The 13,858-nt window shown below is 45.0% G+C and overlaps 6 protein-coding genes across 6 annotated transcripts; 3 read left to right on the top strand and 3 right to left on the bottom strand.

The window, feature by feature from the left end:
• Positions 1-452: 452 nt before the first annotated feature.
• On the bottom strand, positions 453-3,173 carry EAE97_009265 (uncharacterized protein; the record flags this gene model as incomplete). Its single annotated transcript, XM_038879780.1, has 6 exons — positions 453-1,160; positions 1,216-1,547; positions 1,604-1,692; positions 1,744-2,064; positions 2,120-3,015; positions 3,123-3,173. The coding sequence occupies 6 exons, from the start codon at positions 3,171-3,173 to the stop codon at positions 453-455; spliced, it is 2,397 nt and encodes a 798-aa protein (XP_038729336.1).
• A 714-nt stretch (positions 3,174-3,887) lies between these two features.
• On the top strand, positions 3,888-5,557 carry EAE97_009266 (uncharacterized protein). The gene is made up of 3 exons (XM_038879781.1): positions 3,888-4,404; positions 4,457-4,592; positions 4,808-5,557. Exons 1-3 carry the CDS (start codon positions 4,311-4,313, stop codon positions 5,460-5,462), a joined length of 885 nt encoding a protein of 294 aa, XP_038729337.1. The 5' UTR covers positions 3,888-4,310; the 3' UTR covers positions 5,463-5,557.
• A 75-nt stretch (positions 5,558-5,632) lies between these two features.
• Positions 5,633-6,259, bottom strand: EAE97_009267 (uncharacterized protein; the record flags this gene model as incomplete). The annotated part of the gene is made up of 1 exon (XM_038879782.1): positions 5,633-6,259. One exon carries the CDS (start codon positions 6,257-6,259, stop codon positions 5,633-5,635), a length of 627 nt encoding a protein of 208 aa, XP_038729338.1.
• Positions 6,260-6,557: 298 nt separating this feature from the next.
• Positions 6,558-10,424, top strand: EAE97_009268 (uncharacterized protein; the record flags this gene model as incomplete). The annotated part of the gene is made up of 1 exon (XM_038879783.1): positions 6,558-10,424. One exon carries the CDS (start codon positions 6,558-6,560, stop codon positions 10,422-10,424), a length of 3,867 nt encoding a protein of 1,288 aa, XP_038729339.1.
• Positions 10,425-10,947: 523 nt separating this feature from the next.
• On the top strand, positions 10,948-11,893 carry EAE97_009269 (uncharacterized protein; the record flags this gene model as incomplete). The annotated part of the gene is made up of 2 exons (XM_038879784.1): positions 10,948-10,966; positions 11,241-11,893. 2 exons carry the CDS (start codon positions 10,948-10,950, stop codon positions 11,891-11,893), a joined length of 672 nt encoding a protein of 223 aa, XP_038729340.1.
• Positions 11,894-11,993: 100 nt separating this feature from the next.
• On the bottom strand, positions 11,994-13,072 carry EAE97_009270 (uncharacterized protein; the record flags this gene model as incomplete). The annotated part of the gene is made up of 3 exons (XM_038879785.1): positions 11,994-12,285; positions 12,338-12,505; positions 12,828-13,072. The coding sequence occupies 3 exons, from the start codon at positions 13,070-13,072 to the stop codon at positions 11,994-11,996; spliced, it is 705 nt and encodes a 234-aa protein (XP_038729341.1).
• Between the last annotated feature and the right edge of the window lie 786 nt (positions 13,073-13,858).

A 13,858-nucleotide genomic window follows, 5' to 3' on the forward strand; every position in this document is an offset into this window, starting at 1 on the left:
ACCTCTTGTTAGAGACACAGTTGGTGCTATATGATCGAACTACGAACTACACTGGGCAATCACAATCACCTCAAGTACCATTTGCTAGCATACTTAACCGTTGGAAGCACTTCACACAACTTCGATCTCAATCATATTCTTTTCTGCCTGTAGACAATGCCCCCAGACACTTTCACTAGTGTTTACCGTACTTAGTACATACCTCAGTACTAACATAGAGTTCCAGACAAAAGCATTTATATCACGCACTTGTTTAGTGCTGTAAAATCAGTGCAAAATAAATAGTGTAATCAAATGTATTGTATTTGTAATCATAGGTCTATCAGCCAATATAAACCAGGTACTTGAAATGACTTTCGTTTTAATGCCCATATTTCCCACTAACTCCACCAATGCTACCATACGCCACCGTTTCTTCATCACAGAACATATCCGCAATCCTCAAAAGACACCTAGACACCAGTTGGAGGCTTTGGAGGTAAAGTTGCTGGGTTACCGAAGTTGGGAAGGTGGCTTCCAACTTGGCCATTTGGGACCATGCCCTGTGGCATTCCTGGTGGCATACCATGTGGCAAAACTTGCGGTAAGCCTTGAAGGTGACCTTGAGGAATGCCTTGCGGAAGACCTTGCGGCATATTCTGATGCATCATTGGCCTATGGGCCATGTGTGGAGATGCATGATACGAGGGTAAGGAGTTATTAGACCCTTGTCTCGCCATGCTATAGCCCATTCCAGCACCGTATTGTTGCTGAGGTGGAGAAAAGTTGCTGTAAGAGAGATGAGGAGATCCATGGTGTGGGGAACCGTGGTGAGGAGATCCATGATGAGACATGGGTTGTGGAATAGGAAGACCTTGATTGCCAGGGACAAACGACTGCGTCTTTGGATTGAATGCGTGTCTATTAATAAAACTTCCTGGAATTGGGTGTTGACTCTTAGGATCGGCTGGGTTTACCGTGCTGGGCAGTTGTCCAAAAGCGTACGGGATAGTGGTAGGTGGTCCTCCAGAAACAGGTCCTCGCGATGGATACTGGCCTCCTGGGTATTGATTTTGCGGGATCCATTGTTGCGGAGGCTGAGGAGACTGTGCAGGTGTACCGTAAGTCGTGATTGGAGCACTATGTGGTTGGTAACGTGGCTGACTTTGCTGAGGAAATGGCTTATGAAATGTCAGTAAAAACATGGTATTATCATAAAAAATTGATTTGACTTACCGGTGGTGTCATATTGTTGTATGATTGCATATTTCCATTGCTCATCATAGCAGGATTAAATGGTTGCGGGGGTGGAGCATATTGAGGTTGCATCTGGGTTTGATAATTGTTTGGCATGACACCATTGTATTGCTGAACTCCCATAGCGCCAAAAGTCTGGGTGGGAATCCAGGCTGGCTGATTTTGTTGTTGTGGAAAGTATGGAGTGTATTGAGATCGAACGTCGAAGCTTTCAGAGTCGTCACGACGCTGCTTTCCAACCTTGCCCCTCTTGCCTTTATCCTTTGTGGAGACAGAGCTGGAACGCGACATCTCGTTACCCTCGTCGGTTTCTGTCTTACGATTAGCATTCCAAAAGGACCTCAAGGATATTTCTTTGGAAACTTACCTGGTGTAGCTTCGCCAGATTTATCATCTTTGCCGAAAATTCGTTCCCGGGCCGCAAGATAAACTGCTTCTCGCTCCTCTCGCGAAAGTCTTTAATCAGAGTTAGTCTCAGGTCAATCGAAGGGATATCAGCTATCATACTTCTCTTTAGCGGACTGTGCCTTTTCTTTGCTATCGCTTCCTGTCTCGGAAGTAGCTTTCGAGGGGCTCGGTCCAGTATCACCATCACCACCTCTGCGCATGATCTTCATTGCAGGTAGATTGGGAGGTGGGGTGTTTCCAGTGGTAGGAGGGTTGGAAATGCTTGTTAGTGACGGCGGAATCCTGCAAAATGGTGTTCGGAAGATGCGGACTGCTCCAACTACAGCATCAACTTGATGTGTCATGTGGTAATAATCCGCCAACTTATGAGTTAACATTCTACAAAATGAGTTACACGGTGGGAGATCAATAAAAGGTTCCCTGTGGATGTATTAGTTGGGGTAGTAAAAATGGTCATCCGGAATTTAAAACTAACTTGGAATCCTTCACAAACTCAATAACATCCTTCTCGAGACGAAGGAGAAAGATGCGATCTTTTGGCGATTCTAACGCCTCTAAAAGCTTCTCATCAGGCGTCTGACGATAGAAGAGTGTGAATGCAGCTTCAGTTGAACCTGATGGGCCTACAAGCGGCTTGGACTTGTCATCCGTGGTCTGCTGTCCAGACGATCCACTCTGAGGAGTGACAATGCCCTGAGTTTGACGCTCCTGCATAAGTTGTATACTACGTCGATCAGGGGCCTCATAGAACTGTGCACGATAAGCTCTTGCAGCTGCTTCAGATCCAATTCTAGAACCAGCAACAATAGAACCGCGACCCGAAAATGTATCATCATCTTCGGCTGCTTTTACGCTCGCGCTGTCATCAGGACGTAAAGACTCCTTCTCATCCAAAGCAAATGTTGTACCTGAGGTAATACTTTTTCCATCCAAACTTGGAGGCTTCGTTCCTAGGTCGGACCCAGATTCTGTTCTCTGAAATGGATCTTCTGGAAATCCTTCTCCCAGGTCTCGTTTGTGAGTAGGAGGTGCAATCCCTGAGCCATTGACAACAAGGCTTGGTGTGATATCACGGATTTGCATCGCTTTAACCGCATCTGCCAAATCCGATTCCTTCTTAGCAGCCATGGGTTTGCTCTCGGTTATTGCCCTCTTCTTTGAGGATTGATCGTTTGTCGATGTGCCCGTCTCTTTGGGAGTGGTCAAATTGCCAGTATCATCGCGTGTAGCACTAGGCATGTTTGTGTCTTTGTTTTCATGTACAGTTGGAGCTATGTTCTCAGATCTCGTATCTCGTACAGAAGTTGAAGAGGCAGCAATTTTTGCGAAAGAAGCAAGAGCTACATTATCTTTCCCAGCTGAGGCGGCAATCTATCGATGATGTTTATTAGCAAAGGACTTAGATATGATAGAGAAGCCAAAGTCGACCAGCGACAAGTCATCAAGTGGGCTGAGTAATATCCAGTGAATTTGCGCACCTTTGCGAATGACAGCCTCGATGGATCTGTCGTCATTGGCGCAGTAGCCATGAAAGGTATGCTTTAATTGTAAATCAAATCGCGGAAATGAGCGTATATGTCCAGATTGGACAATGTCGAAATCGCAGGTTGGCAGAGGGGCCGTCGAAGAGTAATACTTTTGGAAGTGATGTAGATTAAGGAAGTAGATTAACAAAAGCGTTCAATGGAAAGAATAGACATCTGGTCATTGTCGTTTGGCCGACAAGCTTCTGTAGAATAGTAATTTGAATTGAAGGTTTCCGTCCTTTCAGAAGATTTGTTTCGCGGTACCGAACTGTATGGTGGAATACCTGATGTGGTTTTTGGTACAACCCACTTCCTTCAAAGATAATTGATACGCCGATACTCCTATTACCGACAAACTATTTTCCCTTTCCAAATAAGTCTTGGGTATCAATACACGGCGAAAAGTTTGCCTGAATATTTGATATTCCGTTGGTATAGTCGGGATAAAAATTCGATGTTCACATACAGGAGATCTCAAGAATCTCCAAAGTGCATCATCAGATTATTAGGAAATCAAATCAAGAGATTGATTGATTGTGCTGGCCGGGTGGTGTGGACGTTCATTGCAAGAAGTTTAAGGCTAAGGCTCCCCGAGAATTCTTTAGCGGGAATCCTGAATTTAAAGTGGGGCCATGGGATGTTGACTACAGTATGAAGGAATTCTTATTTTGTATTGATATAATAAGAGGAAGAGGAAGAAGAGGCAGCAGATGAAGTTGATGATGATGATGATGATGATGATGATGATAGCGACGATAGGAGATATTATTTTCACAAAAGGAACAGCATCTTTACACAATCCCAATTTGACTCAAAACTATACTTAAGTACACAAACTTTCCTTTCCAAGGCTGTTTGCTGAACTCCTTTTCTTGAACTACCACTACCTGGTCCTTTATTTCATTGGTGGTGCACAAACATTGATCGGATAAGGTCTATCGATAAGTTACTTTTATTTATATCTTGGTGAAAGCTATTTGTAGCTTCTGAGATTCCCAGTGTCATTTATACACATTCAACTTGACGAGTCAAATCCACACTCTTAAATACCATCTTCACTATCCACTTACAATACAACACCACCATCACAACAACCACATCGTCAACACCACTATTGCCATTGCCGTTGCCATTGCTATCATGAATCGCTACCATGGGATTAACAGGCCTGCCACTATTGGGGGTCCTTCAAAAGCGTCCGCTACAACTACGTGCCAAAAGTGCCTCAAAAAAGATATGTTTACCTTTTGGCTTACTTTCGTTCTTCATAGCTAACCGTTCCTTACGACACTATAGTTATGAGTGCAAAGCAAATGCGCAAGAGCGTCCATATGTTTCTCGACCCTCTCGTACACAACAACTTTCCAATCCCAAGCTTGTTCCAAAATTGACAAGTGATGTACCACAAGATCTTTTGAAAAAGTACGTGTTTCTTCTCGCACACGCCTTTGTGATTGCGGTCCCTTTTTAGCCCCCAATGGCTCCTGTGTATTAGTTTGGAAGAATGTCGTTAGGCTCTCAGCTCTTGTTCAGTCAATTGGGACATCGCATTTTTGGGGGCGCGCTTCAGATCAGAGCATTTGTTCAAAGTTTATTCTACAAGGGAGCTAGTGCTTTGTGCTGACTACATATTATAGGAAAGGCATTGCCGATGAGCAACTTGCGAAACTGGAGCAGGAACGAGGTCGTAAACGCGAGAGACAAAATGAAGACATGGAAACGGGAGCTTCTAAGAGAAGAAGGTCGGCTTCATCAGCATCGGTTTCGACAATATCTACAAACATGTCACGTTCGCCCTCACCAAGAGAAGCTCGACGCGCACCTAATACATACAAATCTAGACGTTCACATTCACCACCTCAACCTGCGCCCAGTCGATATAAGCGTAGTACTCCTAGCTTGTCGCCGTCGCCATCACCGCCACGACAAGATGTACACAACTCGAGACAAAAGCGTAGACGAGACGCATCCTCTTCCGTAGATTCATATAGCTCTAGAGACGAGGAAGATATGAGAGATTCAAGGGAGAGGGGAAATAGCCGGAGTACCAGAAAGAGGTTCAACGATCGGAGCCCTGAGATTCGCGGAAGGAGGACTGAGAGTCGAAGTCCCTATCGAGGTAGAAGAAACGTCTCAACTGACAGGAGACGATTTGATGAGCCTCGAGTTAACAAAGGGCGTAGAGAGACCTTCGCGTCCTCTGCAGCTCATGCACACCCACCGAGGGAGAGGAGCATGAGCCCTTTTAGCAAGAGATTGGCACTAACGCAAGCAATGAATATGGACCGTTGAGTGTTCTGAGGGAGCAAGTGGCAGAAAATGGTCGCGCGGTTGTGAAATACCCCTTGGCTTCCTGCCAATTTTTGTATCTATATTAAGGTTTAAGACGCCCCTACGCCTTATACTATGCCTGCCTTCATTTGAACGCCTTTTGTACAATCAAGTAATTTCTCGAAGTGATCTTACTGTAAATCTTCATCTTCCTTCTCACGTCGCTCTTCCTCCTCCTCCTCCTTCTCCCTCAGCTTGACTCCCTCCACCAAAGCAACACCTTCCATCCCGAGCTCTTCTCCACCCTCACTTGCACTTATTGCACCTTTTCCACCTTTCGTTCTAGCCGCCTTTTGCGCACTCTCAATCTGTTCCCTCACTAGTCTCGCGATCGCATTCTCCGTCCGCACATTGAGGACTTCCATTTTCTTCTCGAGGTCCCTCTTTAGATCCCAATTAGGTTTCTTGGGTTGCAATTTGAATAAGTCTACGCCCTTATCATCCTGCTCCTCTTCTTCTGCTTTCTTCCTGATTTTCTCCTCAACCTCTGCAGCCTGTTGTTCAAGTGTAGGTTTTTCGAGTGCCAATGTGGGAGGAGCTTCAAAACCAAGCTTGGGACCTTTAGTTTCAGGGTCGTAGTTACGTCCCGAGAGATGCAGCTTCGCAACGTCGGGGGAGGCAGGTGGTGAAGGTGACCGCGTTGATTCTGGCGCTACAATTTCGTCGGCTGGTTGCTTTCTTTTTAGGGATTTGAGCTTTGCAAGTCGCGCTTTGCGCTCATCTGCGGCAGCGCCTAGAGTGGCATGTGTAGATGACATTGCCGGGGTTAATATGATGTGATAATTTGAACGTGTAGCTGAATTGTCAATTTTTGTATGTTCCAGTTACGGATAATTGAGAAGTTCAAATCGAATAATAAATCTACAGCCGGGAGAGATATTGAAGTTCTAATGCGTACTTTGATTGGCTCACGGTAACCTCAGCCTGGTCATACCCCGGCCGCTAAGGTAAACCTTAATTTTTTTCCCGGGCCCAAATTTTAAAAGTGTAGCCCTCTCTTAAAGCCAGCTGTATAAAGTGCCAGTCAATGGATTAGAAAATGCATGCCGGCAGCTGATGCCTCCATTTTCGAACTCTCTACCAAGACGATGGTCGCCATCGGAATTGCCAATTCTTCCGTTCCTTGCACCGAGAGTCTTCCAGCCATGGCCCTCCAAGGGTGCCAGAGTTTGTTTGAAAACGAAACCGGGGCGAAATCAAGGCCATGAAAGGCGTGCACGATCGCCAGTTGGGAGGGGGGAAGATACACATCCAAAGTGTGCGGGAGATTTATCACCCAATGTGCTAGTGAAATCCAACACAAGATATGCCAGATTCAGCAAACGACGAACGACCCCCACTTCCTTCTCCCGCATAGATATACCTGATCATGCGTCTATCAGACACTTCTCTTCCAAAGGTAGTTTCGGGAGAATAACTGAGAGTAATGGCGATGGGCTGATCCCCGAAGATCACTCAAAGGCACCATATGAATCAGGGTTCAAGCGACCGTTGGAGTGTCAGCCGAATCCCGCCCCATCAATTCGTCAAGACTCAGGAAAAGCAGAAAATTCCATGAATACAAGCTCTTCATTGAGACCTCGTCGCGTGCGGTCAACCGCATCATCGTTTTACCGTCCAAGGCCACATCTTGAGACACATCGTGTGCCTTCTAGACCGGGAGCACTCCATTCGCGATCAAGAACTGTTTCCAACGACATCCATTTTTACAATCAGGATGTTTTTACGTCAGGTAATACCAAGCCGAGTCGCTCTGGAAACCCCACTGCTCTTCCTCTACACATTTTGTCAAAACTCAACCCTCAACAACCTTCGTCAACATCACCCCTTTCTCCACAGATCAAGATACTACCGGAAAAGTCTAGCAATGGAACCAATTCATCAGGTCAGTCTGTCGTCGTTGCGGCAACGGCAGAACCCAAGAGCACTCATCACAGATCTACCAGGGAAAGATCTGAAAGACAAGATCCGCCGGTCACAGGGTCGCGCCTCAAAAATACCTTTCTGAGACGGTCACTTTTTTTCGGAAGACCCAGTGGATATAAATCTCTTCGTGAAAATCACGGACGACCGAAGGGTATGCTGTCCGTCAATAGGAATATTTCATTAAATCGGCGACGCCTACACTCTGAGTGTATCAAAACTGATCCAGGACTGCGCCAGGAATTGCTTTCTCATTATGAACTTTGGGCCCAGCAACAAGGTCTACCAGAGCTCTCAACCAAATATCTCAGAGTAAAAATAGATTCAGGAGCCAACATTATGAAGTTAAAGACATGGAAATGGTCTTCCCAATTTGCGATTATCAATCAACGACACGAAGATGCTTTGAAGGGTTATCCCAAGTTGGAGTACAAAAACGTTGCTATCTCGAAGTTTCCCCTTGCATCGAGGTTACTATTCATAAAGCAAGGTAATGCCGCTGCCCTAGCTGCCATTTGGCGTCGAGTTCCTACGGAGATCTGTTCTCATGTTTGGGAGGAGCTTATGCTTACAGCGATGGACCAATATCCTGCATCTACTCTCAAGTTACTACTTGCAACATATCAAGCACCATTTTTCCCACCTGGATGGGCCGCAAACGACTGCCTCGATTTTGCAGTATCTCATTATTTTGGGTCACAAGAGCACAAACCCACTCCAGAATCTTTCACTGCCGAGGATCTTCGACAGATATTTGAGAGTGTACAATATCTCCAGCTTCGCGGCCTCCGGCTGAGCGCGCGCTCGATCTACTTGTTGCAATTGATGATGAATGACCAAGAATTTAAGACATTCTATCTCATACTAACAGGCACAAGACAGCATCTCACTGGCAAAACCTTACTACGACTTGCCTATCGTTTTGCACGATCTCGCCAGACAGATATGGCTTTTCAAGTACTGCAGCAAGCAACCCAACAAGGCATTGATCTGAACCTTGGAAGATGGCCACAAATTTGCAATGTGCTTCTTACCGGCAGATATCGTGACTATGATGCACATGTTACAGATACAGAACTTTTTGATTTCATGCTACATCATGGTCTGAAGCCCGGGATTGTTACATACAACATCTTGATCCAAAATTCACTTCAAGCTGGAGACCATCTTACGGCGTGGCAAATCTATGATATGATGATTGAAAATCGCGTAATGGCGGACGTGTACACTTATTCAATCATGCTAAATGACGCCAAGATTCGTGGAGATGATGTTGCGGTCGAAAAATTGGTGCATTGGATGAGCGAGGACAGTGTTCGGAACAGTTATACCGTCACAGACATATTAGACACAATCTTTCGCTTACACAGGCGAGAATATTTCAAGCGCGCCCCCAGTGAGAGAAGATCTCTTCAAACCCCGTTCTCGCAGATGCTTCCAATCTACATGAAGAACTTCGAGGTGGAACCGTTGGCTCAACTCATACCTAGATTTCAGGAGAATTTCTCAGGTCTGGGGTCGATGAATCCTGACGATGGTGTAGATGGCACCCACCATGACATCCAGGGTAGTGTGGAAGAAGGCCAACATCATCTTGACTTGTCTATTACAACCCAATCAGAAACTGCCATACCACCCCTCGAGTCCGCTGCCGAAGATGCGCTTCTAGAACCGAACTATGTGACCTTAATAGTGATGCTGAAATCATACATTGAAAGCGTTCGGGATTACAAGGCTTTGTTGAGATTTTACAGCCATTTCAAAGCCCTGATAGCTGCAAGAGACCCAATAGTCGCACCTCTATTGGTAGAAGCTCAAATCTACAACCACTTGCTCGTTGGACTCGGCCATCTCGATGCACCAATGCACGAATGTCTGAAAATCGTTGCTGATATGCAAGCTCCGCATTCCAGACCAAGGAACCCGGTAACTGAAAGTGAGATTGGTCAATCTCTTGATGAAGATGATGTTGCTGCGGTGTCAAGTAGCTCGGAACAGAGCGACATAGATTCTGAGTCAGATGATGTATCCTTTGATGCAACTGACGATACTTTCCAGCCACCCCCTCCAAGTCTTCATACATGGACTACATTACTTAATGTATTCATGCAACGTCATCAACCTCGTGCAGCCGAAAAGGTGTTACAGATCATGATTGAGAAAGAAGGTTTGGAGCCCAACCAAGCAACATGGAATGCATTGACCATGGGCTACATGAGACTTCAAGACCCACAAATGACCGCAGATGCCCTCATTCGAACAAAGCGGGCCGGGTTTATTGTCGACCATATCATGGCAAGCAGGTGGTGGCTCAGATTCCAAGCTAGAGCTCGTTTAAGTGAAGCCTTGCAATCTGCTCCTGGTGGCAATGAGACATCACTGGCAGATGTAGCCAATGCTATGGAGTCTGAGTCCGAGATGCCAGATCCGGCTGTGGACGATATCATCGATGAAGAAGTTTTGGAGGCTACCACTTCTAGAACAGGAGATATATATCGTATTCTTAAGCGCCGTCTACAAGCTGTAAACTCTCCGGTCTATCCTAATTGGATCTTTGACGCTATGATCCGGGCCGGCGAAGAAAATGTTATCAAGCCGGAAGCAGAGCCAATAAGCGATGATGTAGCTGAACTTGAAAATGTATCGACTGAATCTTTGGATCAACCAAGGGAACAGGTAGCCATATCCAAAGTCGACTATGTAGCTGAGTCTGAAATGGTATTGGCTCAACCAGACAAGTCGATTAGTGTCAACGAACAGAATTCACTACAGCTTCCAGACAGCCAAATAGACGATCAAACTGAACAACGACAACGACAATCAGTGATTGAAGATAAAAGAGAACCGAGACTGCTGCCAACCAATAAGCTACTATTCCGAAGAACGACACAATGGATAATGACGCCTGAAGCAAAAGCTTTCCGCCGCAGCTTTCAGGAAAAGGGTTTATTGCAGGGAGTAGATCATGTTGACGGCTATGATAAAAATGATAAGGACTGACAATCTTGAAGATGTAAATATTATGTTGCACATCCAGATGAGAGTGAGGTTAGAGCTTGTAATTTTTTATATATACCACTTTTGCATGTATAGATGTACAGGGCTAGGGCTATTCGGGTTGTTTTGGATATAGACGTCATCATGAGCTGGGCAGATTGTAGCTTATTTCATTTACCTATGTGCAACTATGTATTATACCTTATGATAGATTAGACGAATTAAAATTCATCTGGATACCATCCTGGATTTCTTCCCATCATTGAGAATACGATTTTTGGCGATTGGCGGCGAAGCCATTTTTCATAAAGGTGCGCCTGGTGAGCTTCATACATGTTAAGGTTACCGGTGAACCCCTTTTTGAGCTCAACCAGAGTTTCTATGCGAGACTCATCGATAAGCACGAGGGGCTTCTTATCAGATATGCCAAGCTTTTGGTAGGGGTTTATTTACTTTGTGCTCCTGGCATTCCTTTGCATTTTGAAGCTGTCAATTGTACAATTAAAGGATCGATAATAAATTCATCATGCCAGACAAGGACGCAGGTACTCCAAGAGTCTTCCTCATTAGACAGTAAGTATTTTCTCTACTCAACCTCGAGAAACCTCGAGCAGAACATTCTCCATGGGTTATATGTTATTCTCATGCCCCAACGTAGATTGGATGGGTAACAAATGCTGACTCTGTATCAGTGGTAAGTCACTTATGGCTCCTTGAAATGCGCATTCACAACTGCACTATACATCGTTCAATACTCGCACACATCCACTAGGATCTAAAGGTTTGGACAGTCAAAGGTCTAACTTCATCACCTCCCAGGCGAAACAGAATGGACCATCTCAGGCCGCTACACAGGCCGGAGCGACATTCCTTTAACTCCCCATGGAGAAACCCAAGTTTCCTCTTCCGCTGGCGTTCTAGTCGGCCCCTCCAAAATTATCAATCCTTCGAGGCTCGCGCACATATTCATCTCTCCGCGAACCCGCGCTCGTCGCACATTCGAAATCCTCTTTGACGAAAAAACACAGCAACAACTTGCAGATAAAACAGAAGTCACAGAAGATATTAGGGAATGGGAATATGGAACTTATGAAGGGTTACTGACTGCGCAAATCAGAGCTGCGCGGAAGGAACGGGGTTTGGATGCAGAGAGACCGTGGAATATTTGGACGGATGGATGTGAGGATGGAGAAAGCGCGGATGAAGTGAAGGAGAGATTGGATGGGGTTATTGCGAAAATCAGGGAAATGCAGGGCCCGTATATGCATGGGGAGAAGGGGGTGGATGTTGTGTTGATTGCGCATGGACATATTCTGAGAGCGTTTGCGAAGAGATGGATTGGGTTTGAGTTGGGAAGAGCGTTGCCCATGATGCTTGAGCCGGGAGCTGTAGGTGTGTTGAGTTATGAACATCATAAGGTTGATGAACCGGCATTTTTGTTGGGTGTAAACATGGGTGCTAGCGAAGAGTAAAAGCTTCAGTTTATGGTAACAGTTCTAGACTGCATATTAGGTAGACATAGATATTAGAGCCATTGTTTTAATACACGCCTGATGTTACAAATTCTGGGTATCATGATTTTCGTTTGAATGTGTACAAGAACAAACCCTCCCGAGTAAAAGTATCTCTATCCTGATCCTCAATTTCCTCGACCAGGAACTTCTTCTTTGCTTTCTTCATAAACTGCATATCTGCCTTCCTTCTCTTCTTGAAACAGAAGTAAATGACCGCATCCTTTGATAATCCTAATAGCTCTTCGAGCGTCTGAAGTAGTAATGGAAACGCGGGTTCAAAATAGACGCAATCAGCTGCTAAAATAACATCTGGCTTATCTTTCACTACTAGCTCTGGTAATGGTTCACCCCTATTCTAATCAGAGTACATTCATAAACAAGCAGAGAAGTTTGCAAGCATACCAATTCAAGATCAGCGGTTCGACTTTCGAGGATACTTCGTTAAGAGCAATGTTTTGCTTCATGAGTTCGTACATAACTTCCATGTCGGAAAGGATTAATGGATGTTGAAGATCACATGCTAGAGCTACGGCTAACCCAACTAATCCACCTCCAGCCCCAAGTTCGAGTCTGGATCTTCGTTAGTTCTTGAGCTTTTGGATTGTGCTGTGCTGTGGATCGTATATTGTGCTGTAAACTCTCATGACTCGAATCACTATTCCCCTTTTCCGCATTTCTTTTGGCCCTTCCTATGTTAAACCTCCTCCAAATCCCTCGGGATATCAAAAAGATCAAACAATATTATATCATGTATAACATCATCGTGACTACATATCACCGTAGAGAAACAAACAACACGTGACTTTTCCCCGGACATCCAGAATCTGCAAGCCTTTCCACAAGATAATTTTTGCAGTTTTTAATACGGGATGAGATGTGAGATGAAACTTACATCTTAGCATCCTTCAAAGTATCTTTGTGATACCGCAGCATATGCTGCGCAAGCACCATACCCGCAGGCCAAAGTTGACCTCCACATCCTTTTGAGAGATCTTCGTGTAGTTTTAATGGGGGCTCGAGAAGACCGGAAAAGTTTACGGTGCTGGTTGTGGCCGCTTTGTAGGTTGGAAGAGGAGCCAGATCAATTCCAATTGCTAGGGGAGAGAACTCCGGGGAGGGAGATCTGGAAGCAGTCATTTTGGGGATTTGAAAAAAATTGGAAACCCGCGGCAACAACATTCATACACTTCTAGACTTTTGATATTGCCCCACCATCCTACCATGAATTTTGCCGTGTTATGTAAGCTGTCTCGCCTAATGTGGTTCACCGTCTTAAAACGAGTTTCAATATCCCTTCATCCTTTCTCCCTGTGACAACCCTTTTTAAAACACCAAAAGGGCATTTTCCTGGCCTGGACAATTGAATATACTCGGCAAGGAATGCTAAGATCATCGAATAATGATGCAGGATTTGATGAAGTCTACATTTAATGAGCTGTCGAAAGGTTCAGATAAACCTATGTATGTGCTAACTACTCTCAATTTGAACCTCCCTCTGTTGCTGCCAAAACCCTACGAAATTGTCACAGATTATATCTTGTTTGGAGAGGAACTGAATTATGAATATCACTTTGAAAGTTCTGTTCGGATAAGTTTCTCGACATTACTTCTGTTTCCTCAAACTCGCCACAGAATGTTGCTAGCTTCGATGGGGCTGGTCAATGGAATTTGACTATGTATAGCCTCAAATCAGCATTTCAACCTCCATGAATATCTCAATTGTCTGGTAAGGCGGGGGTATGATAATTCCTTATCCCTTACATCACGACGGTTCTCGAATTTCAGGTAAGGTGATACCGATATGGAGATCTCCCTCTACTGCGCCTTTGGAATATCTGGCGATGGCAAGCCCATGATATCTAGCTTTTCCTATGTCGAATTTCTTCTGCCAGTCGCCGTTTTCATCTAAAGATTATGTTGACA

The sequence above is a fragment of the Botrytis byssoidea genome, assembly GCF_014898295.1.
Source record: "Botrytis byssoidea strain MUCL 94 chromosome Unknown BBYS_021, whole genome shotgun sequence".
In the NCBI taxonomy this organism is placed as follows: Eukaryota; Fungi; Ascomycota; class Leotiomycetes; order Helotiales; family Sclerotiniaceae; genus Botrytis; species Botrytis byssoidea.

Excerpts from the sequence above, each read along its gene's own strand:
- EAE97_009266 (XM_038879781.1), top strand. The coding sequence starts at position 4,311 with ATGAATCGCTACCATGGGATTAACAGGCCTGCCACTATTGGGGGTCCT. Across the intron at positions 4,405-4,456 it reads CCAAAAGTGCCTCAAAAAAG|GACACTATAGTTATGAGTGC; the intron begins ATATGTTTACCT and ends ACCGTTCCTTAC. Across the intron at positions 4,593-4,807 it reads CCACAAGATCTTTTGAAAAA|GAAAGGCATTGCCGATGAGC; the intron begins GTACGTGTTTCT and ends TACATATTATAG.